Source organism: Chenopodium album, chromosome 13 (genome assembly GCF_948465745.1).
Source record: "Chenopodium album chromosome 13, dcCheAlbu1.1, whole genome shotgun sequence".
NCBI lineage: Eukaryota > Viridiplantae > Streptophyta > Magnoliopsida > Caryophyllales > Amaranthaceae > Chenopodium > Chenopodium album.
Window position 1 is genome coordinate 4,969,994 of NC_137846.1, and position 10,576 is coordinate 4,980,569.

Sequence of the window (10,576 nt, forward strand, 5' to 3'; positions counted from 1 at the left end):
TCAAGGGATCATGGGATCAATTCTCATCCTGTACTTGTGGCTCTTATAAAATCAAAATATAAATCGGTGGTGGGACGAAGTATGTACCCCTAAGAGAGACAGCCTTATCTTATCTCCAACAAATATAAGCGTATGGAATTGGGCCATGCAATATTGCAATGTATACTCCTTGTATTTATTGTTGTAATTTCTCCCATTTGTATCTATACTAATGTTTTTCTGACTATCATATTATTCCATTTCTACGAAATTTCTATGATCTTTTCTTGTTATACTCTATTATTGCAAAATTGTCTCATTCCTTTTTAATGATTTTGCATGAAAGATTTCTTATTTTAATAAATTTATGAAATTTCTATTATAGTCTTTGTCCATAAAAATGGGTACTAAAATTTTCTCTCAAATTTTATGTTTTTGTGCATTAATAAATTTTTGTTTTCTTCCTATAACAACTTATGGGTTGGTGAAAATCAGTCTCAAAAGAGTTGATCAACAACATGAAACAATTTTTAATAGTATTAAATTTGCAAGAAAGTTGGGTACAATTGAAGTGGGAAAACGTGCAGAAATTATATATTTGAAGAATTACATGAATTCCCAATTTTATGGAGAGATTGGAATTGGCACACCATCTCAAAAGTTTGCTGTCATTTTTGATACTGCTGTTTCCTATCTTTGGGTTCCATCTTCTAAGTGCAATTCTTCTGTAAGTGCATTTCTAACTTGCTTTCAAAATTTGTAGATAAAGTGTTTATAACAATTTTGTACATGTACTATTGGTGTTCGAGTTGGTGATCATTTGGTTGACATACATGAAATACGGGATTTATTAAAAATTCACAAAGAACAAAATAGGGAAAGTAACTTGCTTACATTATTCCCCATGGAGCTTGCTTTCAAGAAATTTTGTATTGCGATTTAACAATTTTACTTCTTATCGATATCTTAAGGATCGTTTGTGTAATTAAAACATATTGTGAGATTAAAACAACTTTAATGTGGAAATAAGGTGATGTAGATATGAAAATTTCTTTGTTTGTTATGTTTGGCCGTTGAAAAGATAAGATATGGAAAAGTAAAAGTGAACAAATGTGGATTATTCAAGTAATTATATTTTCTTTGTTTTATATTCCATAGTTTTTATTACTTTTTTTTTTGGTGATCATAGTTTTTATTACTTCACTTTTTATTCAAAAGTGATGGAAATGTTGTGGAAAACAATTATAATTATATGTTAAAAAAAACCTAAAGCAATTATTTCATTGTAGGAGGCTTGCCATTTACATTCAAGATATGAATCAAGCCACTCAAGTACATACACAAAGATAGGTAACACTTTAATTTGCATGCTTCATTATCTTTAATTCATTGACATACTTTGTATAATTTTATACCATGATATAATAAATACGAAGTATGTAACTAATATGACATTTTATTCCAGATTCACCACATGAAATCATTTATGAAACAGAGGCAAAACTCACTGGTTTTCTTAGCCAGGATAGTGTTGAAATTGGAGGTCTACTTGTCAAAAATCAAGTATATTTCTACTTCAAATTTTGATGCTTTTACCACATTTTCGCTAAGCTTGCCCTAATGATGAGTTTTTAAAATTATGCACGTAGATATTCTTCGAAGTAACAAGTGAAGAAAGCATAACATTGGTACATGCTAAATTTGATGGTGTAGTAGGGCTTGCATTTCCAGATAATTCAGAAGGGAACGCCAATCTTATATGGTAAACATTATGATCAACAACTCAAAACTTACGAATTTTTACATACATTTTTCCTGATCTTATCTTATATGGTAAACATGTTAAGTCATCATCAACATACTATCATCATGCAGGAATACAATGGAAGAACAAAAACTACTAAAGAAGAAAGTTTTCTCGATCTGGTTTAACACAGATTCAGAAGCAGAATCAGGAGGAGAAGTTGTTTTTGGAGGAGTTGATCCTAATCATTTCAAGGGAAAACATGTTTATGTTCCTGTGATGCCGAACCAGAATGGTATATGGCAGGCCAGTTAGTAAAGGAAAGACAAAATATGCAGCATTAACATGAATAATTCAGATTTCCGGAACATACGATACTGATGACTTGAGTTTCTGTTCACCATGGCTTCAGATTGAAATCGGAGAACTCTTCATTGGCAACCAATCATCTGGTATAGTTCAACGATCATACCGTTATTCAATTTCAAATAATATGCAGTGAGTTATATTAAGCTAAATTTATGATCATAAACTCATCAACTCTAAATTTCCATTCATACTACATAGGCTACTGTCAGGACGGGTGTCCTGCTGTTTTAGACTCAGGATCACCATTACTTTCAGGCCCTGCGGTATGTTTTCGCAACCTTCATCCATTTGATATAAAGCATTGAACATCTTATGCCCTTGCATATATCTCTTCCATTCGTTTTCCCCATTCTATAACTAGGAATTATTAAACTACTCTGAATTTTCGTAAAATTTCAGGTTATTGTGATTGAGATCAACCATGCAATAGGAGCAAAAGGTGTCAAAAGCAAGGAATGCAAAGAAATAGTCTCCCACAATGGAGAGGCGATATACGATCTTTTAGCATCAGGGGTCTATCTCCCTACCCTTTCTATCCCTCCGAATTGCTTCTGATCTGATTCATCTGAATCACCCAATACATAAAAGGTGTTAGAGAAGATTTTAAGTTACCTACTAAAACTTCGGGTTTTTTTAATGCTGCAGGTAAATCCTGATGATATATGTACGCAACTCAGCTTGTGCCTCAACAACGGAGCTCAGCATATGAGGTTAGAAAACCGTATAAAACCCAAATGTCTGAAATAAACAGCATTAATATGAAGGACTCAGAAACAATGTTTTGATAAACTTGCAAACGAAATGATACACTTAGATAAGGACCACAGAGTCACTTGGAAAAACCTTACATGAAACCTAACTTAATCCAAAGAGCTGACAGCTGAGGATACAACTTTCACTTCGGAAAATGCATTCACTAATCTTTTCTTCTACTGTTAGATACAATTATACGATATATAGTTTGGCAAGATATTAGCTGAATCTATACTTGATAACATTCAAGCGAGCAATGCAGATTTGTTCTACTAAAGAGTTCATATTCAATAACCCAACTGATCTGCAGGAACAATCTCAAGACAGTTCAAGAAAGAATAAACAGAAAAGAACTTTTATCATTTGCAGATGAGTTGCTATGCAGTGCCTGTCAGAAAATAGTGATTTGGATTCAGAAGCAGATGAAACAGAGAAAAACAAAGAACGGAATACTGAGATACGTTAGAAAGGTCATAATTTTTTTGCAGATTACTTTCTGCTTATTTAAACTTCTGAAGTTTCGTCCATAATAGGATTAATATCTGATTATCTGGTTTTTACTCCTTGCAGCTATGCTTTAGCTTTCCAGGTCCTCAAGGAGACGTAGAAGTTCCTTGTGACAACATCCCGCTCATGCCAAACTTGACACTCACAATAGGAAATAAGCCTTTCACATTCACTCCTCAACAGGTACGATTGGTTCTTTGGGTTAAGATAAACAAGGCGAGAAATTAGAAGCCAATCATGGAGAACGGATCAAATAATAATGACAAAGAATCTAATTCTTACAGTGTTAGTGAAAGTAAATTTGCAAATTTATGACCTCCCTACCCATCCTAGATAGATGCCTCTTTAGAAGCATTTGATCATGGTACTTATTGGGCGCTAATCATTCATTTAGTTTATTTGTATAAGCGAATCCTGGCCATGCCTCTTTTTGAATTGTTTCTTGTATTTGTGTTTCACCCTCAATTTCAGTATATACGTACAACTAGAAAGCACCGTAAAATGACCTGCCGGAGCCAGTTTTCCGCGGTGGATCTACCATCACTTCCAGAAGCATGGTATGCTTACCTTGCCAGCTATAATATAAGTTGTTTTACTGATTGTAATAGAATTTTCCTACAAATTTTCTGATTGTTGCCTTTATCACAGGATCTTTGGAAATGTATTCATGGGAGTTTACCATTCAGTTTTTGATTTTAGCAAACCACGAGTGGGTTTTGCTGAAGCAGTTTATTAGACTCATAATCTATGTAACCAAATTCAAGCGTCTTCATTTCTGCTCAATACTGGCTGTAGCGCCTTGTCTTTTCAAGTATTCGGCAACAGCTTAACAAGTACTGTAACAACTGCGGAGTAGTTTCCAGATTTGGGCTGTTAATTTAATAAATGTAAAATATTACAAATAATATCTCAGGTGTTTAGACTATTTACTTACTTTCCTACCCTGGTAACATATCATTTTTGCATCTGAGGTCATATAATATAGCCGATTTTCCTTTCTAGTATAGTCATTCTACTGACCAATTTTGGATAAGGCAGCTGGTCAGATAGAATGATAAAAGTATTTAAGACAGTAGCTATATCTTGGACAAAGGGACTCGTAATTTTGATGCAAACAAACTCAGCAACAACTATGGATATTAGAAAGGCACATGATTTGGTGAAGTCGACAACAATTGGAACAGCTAAATAACATTCACTGATGATACTAAACTCTGTCTCACACACATGTATTTGTATTCTAAATCCCAAACAACAGAAAAGAAAAAACTGAAACAAGCGGGGAAAATGTTATCTGATCAGCATCATTCAGACAGCCATGTATTTGCTCCACTGCAATATAAAGTCATTATGACTGATCTTCATCACTGTCATTGCCAAAGATAGAGGCCACTGGTACTTTTTGCTTCTTAGCAGCACCACTGAATGAGCTCTGTCAAGATATAAAGCAGATTCAGACTTCATATAAAGATATTAGGAATTAACCAGAGATGAAGTGCAATGCAATGTATCAAATATATAGCAATTTACATACTTTAGATGTGCCACCTTTGGCTGAAAAGCCAAACTTCAATGCTTTTCTCTGATCAATATCAACAGGTGCAGTATCGGCTTTTGCTGGAATACTTCCAGGATGATCTTGCTCCTGTTCTTGTGTTTGCTGCTGCTTGCGAGCATCAGCACTGATAAACAAAAGATCTAGTATAAGTCACATAATAACAAAAAGCTGATCAACCATATTTAAAATAAATACATAAATAAAGCTTGCAAGAACCTACATTTGGGCAAACTTGGCCATCTCCTTCTCTTGTCGTAGTTGTTCTCGCTTCAGCCGATCATCACGATTGCTGCCATGCATCTCTCTCATCTCCTTAAATCGCTGAAAACACAATAACAGATTATATTTGGGAAACCAGCACAGAGATGAAGTGCAATGTATCAAATATTTGCAGGATTCACTGTTTACCTTTCTGTGATTGTGATCATAGGAGCTCAGGTGAGCTTCAAATTCCATAGCCAACTTGTATTGTTTGTTACACAGATCACAGAAAAATACTTTGTGTATTTCCTTCACCTCAGTCTGAATTTTCTGCTCCCGTTCTGCCAACACCTGATTTCAATATGTGCACGAAGCAGGCAGAAGAACCCACCAGGTAATAAAACTGCACGAAATTCTCAAGAGCTTCCAAAGTGGATGTTCGCTTATCCTATAACATTCCCCTCAAAAGGCATGCATATATGCTATATGCTGCCTTCTGCTAATATATATAGGTTTCACAAAAAGTAATGAATCAAACCACTTTATCTTATACTCTATTACTTGCATTAGGAAAACTACAAACTAAATTAACAATATGATGGAATACCTCTCTCTTTCTTGCAACTTCCTCTGTTTCCTCCAACTCAATTTCAAGCTTTTTGCGTTGTATATTTTCTTCTGCCGTAAAGTAATCATCTTCTTCTTGCTTTCCAATCCCTAGCTTTGGATCTCTCATACCCGATTTTATTGGCTCGGTTATACCTGAAGTGAAGAGGTCAAAGGATAATAAAATCTTACGTTGACAAACAGCAGTAGTTCGACAGACAAAAAGGCAAATCTTTTCAGAGCATTAAATTATTTCAGAAAACCACAAATTTGCTGCACAAAGTTCTAGATGCTAAAAACCTCAAATGTAATCCATCATGCCAAGTGCTTTGGAGTCATGATTATCAAAATGGTAATTGTCTCTTCTTTTGACAAAGTATAAGATTTATAGTATATCATGCCTAATTAAACTACCATCTTAAGATTTAGATTTTTCAGGGAGAATAGTCGAGCACCAAAGCTATCATCTGGAAGACTGAAATTAATAAAGAGCCACTAAAACGTTTTCTCCTACATTTGTGACAAGAATTCTCTATCATTGATGCTTTGCAATAAGGAAAATACAGATGATATATTAGATCTCTACTTAGTTTATGGAATAGAGAGAAATCTGCAACAAGCTATCATCCATTCCATGCAAAAAAATGTCACCGAGTATGATCTACCTAGTACAACAATGCTTGACAATAATAAGGTCTCAATGAGTCTTTGAAGGTGGCGTCAATAGGTCAGATAACTTAAACAGAACTTATGGGAGATTTATAAATCTGAATCCAGTATAACTTAATGAATCATGTCGGAGCTATTCTTTTCACCTTGTGCAGATTAACCCGAATCTTATTTTTCTAAGGTAAAGAACAGGACCTAAGCACCTAACAGGCATACACCAGCATCAATCGTAGACATATCAATTCTCGTGACTTATGACTTCTCTCTCTCTCTCTCTCACACACACACACACATAGTAATACACAAACACACAATTGGTACATCTGAAGGAACACATACCCTGTTCATCCTTTCCCAGTCCCTTTCCTTTCCATCCCATTTTCTGAAGAAGCTTGAATCCAATATTAGATGATGACATTTTCCTGTCCTCTGATGCTTGTTCAACATTATCTAAATCAACATTCTCAGTAGGCCTGTGGTTGATTGACAAGCGAAAGTCTTCACGGAAATCATCACCATATAAATCCTGGTAAACAATTAGAAACAACAATTCAAATTTTAAAATGATACCTCAGTAGCATGAAGAAAAGGATATGCTGCACATGCAGCAGCAACCTAAAGGACACTAAACACCAACATTTTTCAACCAGATATCAAGTCCTCAATAGCAATTCTTAGGAATTAATAACTAATATAAGCGGCACAACAAATATTAACTGTGGTCCTAAAAAAGTTATCAAGGATCTAGACACAGTTATTGGTTTGAGGAATAATCATTCATGATTTAGGTCGTAATTAATCAACGTGGGGTTAAAACAGAGCACACTAAATACCCTAACAATTTAAACCTCATATGAGAAAATTCTTTACCTCTTCCCTATTGTTTTTTTTGTCTCGCATGCTTGACTCTGCTGCACTGTATTTCCATCTACGATCCATTTTGTATCTGTATCATAACAAAATACAAAGAAATTCACTCCTGTGATGATTATAGTCCGACAAAGTTGTACTGTTTTCACTTTCATTATAAAATACCTTCTTAAAATCCACCAATAACAAGCAATGAATGGAATATGAACCCAACAGCAACAAACCCTTAGTCCCAAAATGGAATGTAAATTAAACTTCTAGATGGTTTCTTTAAGATCATTACACTTGCCAGTCAGATGACAGCTATGAAAAGTTCTTGTATAGCCATATTCCATGGATTTTTGGTTCGCATATATATTGTCAATTTCTAGAGCTACCATAGACTCTACCAAGTACCAACAATAAGGAGATGTGTATTAAACATATGCAGGTGATAGAATGCCTTTCAGTGGGAGAAGCAGGGTATTACTTGGTTTCAGTTGAAAACCTAATTGAAAATCCTGCTTCACAGCAACCTGCTCCTACAATTTCAAATAACATACGAAACATTTCGATTTGCCAAGTGCAAGTTATCCATATCTACTTCTTCCAGTCACAAACACTTAACTAATTGAATCACGCAATTTACAATAATCAAAGGCAGTTCTCAGTCGTCAAACATATCCCTGAGCTGGAATAAAAACACAAACATACGATGACCTCCATTTATTTATCCATCCACTCACAATTTACAATACCATCTAACTCAACAATACGTGCCATCAATTATCAGGATCAAAACTTGATTCTCATACCCAGAAAAAAAGAATAATATTCCCCTCTACAGTCTAAATACTGCTCTTCATATGTATTGAAGCACAAAAAAAGCATGAAGAAACACATAAATCAACTCTGCTTAAAGCTAAAGTTCTTTTAAATTGTTTAATTTTTCTTCAGTGATCACTCTAATAAAGTAATAATAAAACTTCAAAATTATACCATCAAATTTCTCAGAATATATCCTCAATTTTCAGCAAACCACTTGCTATTGTTGTTAATACCAACTTTATAAGATGTAAAATCAATACTCAACCCATCAATTCTCCAATCAAATCAAAAAGAGTCAAAATTTTGCAACGAAAACTAACAACAAACTAAATGGGTAATTCAATTTCCAACCAAGAGATAATTAAGCAAAAAAGTAGCTGAGATTTAACTACAAATCAAAATCAAGCATGAATCAGCTTCTAAATAAGTAAGTACTAAACAAAAATCACAGTAGTCGAGAGAAAAACCCTAATTTAAACAATTTCAGATCTTACCAATATACAAGAATTAGGGAAAAATCAAATTGACAATTCGAAGAAATTCATGAAAAAGAAACAAAATTAGTAGGTAAGAGATAAAAGTTACCAGAAGAGCAACGACCAACGTCTTGCTCGTTCTCTCTCTTTGAGACGGTGTGTATTTGTTCAAACTCAGCGTTTCAGAAAATATTCAATTTTTGTAGTCTGTTTTCCATCTTATTCGCATGCTAAGTTAAACGGGTTTGTAATTTTGTATGTCCGTATTGGCGTACTCCGTATCTCATACTATGGCTAGGTGGGATACCAAGGGACAGGGTCCAAGTGTAGGTGTTAAAAACACATCTAATTCGAAAAATATCCGATTTAAATTTAGACTTGCGTGGACATAACAATTTAATATGACTTAACTTTAAAAATTAACTCGACTTGACCCGACCATATCAGACCCGATCCGATCATCCGAATTGACACCCCTACGGCGTCCAAAGGTTGTTCGAAACATGTTGTTATTGGTTTTTTTCGCAAGGCATTTTAACCCTTGTGGAAATTGATTTACTTCAATAGACCCCTTTGTCACGAGACGAGCGCAAATCGCACATGTACCAGGGGTGGAGCCACGGGGGGCTGGTGGAGGCCCGGCCCCCCGCGGCCCAACTTCCTGCTCTTTACATTTTTGTATTAGGCCCCCCTAGATTATATATTAAGGTGAATGTTTGCTAGCATTAGGTCAGCTAGAATTAATAGCTCAGGTGGTTGTAATGATTAAATTAGTACCTCTTGATTGCCCAAGTCATGAGTTTGATGCTAATCCCTTGCACATGGTCTTATTTTATTTTTACTCTCTTACTTTGTATCACTAATTTAACACCTTTTATATTATTTTTTAAAATTCAACTTACAGAAAAAGAATTTATTGTTAAAGTTTCTATAGAGATATTTATTTTAAGCTTATATATAAGTTAACTAGAATTGGTTTTTTTTTTTCTTAATATATATATGGGTCATGTTCCGGCCTCCTCGGTTTTCAAATCCTGGCTTCACTCCTGACATGTACTCATGTAGGCATGCAGCGTTTGAATCTACAAGACTTGTTGCTGATTAGCCTTCTTCATATGCGCAACAAGCTAATAAATAGAGGAAACACCACAATTACAAGCATTAGTTGACACACAAGTATAGGGAGGTTGCCTCATATGGGACTTGTTGTGACAGGACATCGGAGAAACTATCAACATGTGACACTTTGCTATCTTTCTTTTTTTAAAAAAAAAAAAGTGTTTCCATCTTGTTCACATCCCTTCCTTTTCTTACCAACGTGCAAATGATTGATGCCAACAAGATACACAGGGGGGTTGGTAAAGTTCTCATCTTATTTCAAGAGAAAAAAAAAAGGTTTAGGAAGAATTACTTCCTCTAAGGACCTGTTCTCTTCAGCTTAATTTCAGTTTAGTTCAGTTTCTAATTTCCTTCTCTCATAAACAATTTATTTCAGCTCTATTCAGTTCAGTTCAGCTCCATCAGTTCAGTTCTATAAATCATACCTTAATTTGTTAGTGCCAATTTTGATCAATGATAGGAAGAGGAATACGTTAATTATCAATATAAGGTATTTGAAATTTTATGTTGGGACAATTTCAACATGTACGTATGATATACTTGATTTTATGTACTCATTATTTAAGCATAAATATTGATAGTATGTAAATAATAAAAAAAATATATTGTAATGATAAGTTCTGATAAGATAGGAAACATAAGTTTAAATCGGATAAAGTATTCTCTATACTCCCTCTGTCTCTAAATTAAAAGCCTATCTTTCTCTTTATAATGTGTGTAATAAATGCTAGAAAGAGGTTTTGTATTAAGGGGCGGAAAGAGTACAAGATACTCTTTAAGTTTTGATAAAGCAAGGTTAATAAGGCTTATCCAAGTTAAATTTACCACTAACAAAAGGTTGATAAGGAGTAAATAAGAGAATGAATTAAAATCTGTTATTTTATTTAAAGAGAATGAATTATTTAGTCTAAATTATAT

At 34.3% G+C, this 10,576-nt stretch overlaps 2 protein-coding genes across 2 annotated transcripts; one reads left to right on the plus strand and one right to left on the minus strand.

Moving 5' to 3' along the window:
- The first annotated feature begins 100 nt into the window (after positions 1-100).
- Positions 101-4,277, plus strand: LOC145574351 (cyprosin-like). The gene is made up of 13 exons (XM_081632120.1): positions 101-706; positions 1,269-1,329; positions 1,445-1,542; positions 1,629-1,741; positions 1,855-2,029; positions 2,136-2,175; positions 2,291-2,355; positions 2,492-2,605; positions 2,738-2,802; positions 3,156-3,315; positions 3,416-3,535; positions 3,824-3,909; positions 4,001-4,277. Exons 1-13 carry the CDS (start codon positions 380-382, stop codon positions 4,086-4,088), a joined length of 1,512 nt encoding a protein of 503 aa, XP_081488246.1. The 5' UTR covers positions 101-379; the 3' UTR covers positions 4,089-4,277.
- Positions 4,278-4,449: 172 nt separating this feature from the next.
- On the minus strand, positions 4,450-8,711 carry LOC145574352 (uncharacterized). The gene is made up of 9 exons (XM_081632121.1): positions 8,649-8,711; positions 7,726-7,777; positions 7,257-7,332; positions 6,726-6,912; positions 5,719-5,873; positions 5,319-5,462; positions 5,131-5,231; positions 4,887-5,034; positions 4,450-4,784 (listed from the first exon to the last, which is right to left on the minus strand). The coding sequence occupies exons 3-9, from the start codon at positions 7,323-7,325 to the stop codon at positions 4,701-4,703; spliced, it is 888 nt and encodes a 295-aa protein (XP_081488247.1). The 5' UTR covers positions 7,326-7,332; positions 7,726-7,777; positions 8,649-8,711; the 3' UTR covers positions 4,450-4,700.
- Between the last annotated feature and the right edge of the window lie 1,865 nt (positions 8,712-10,576).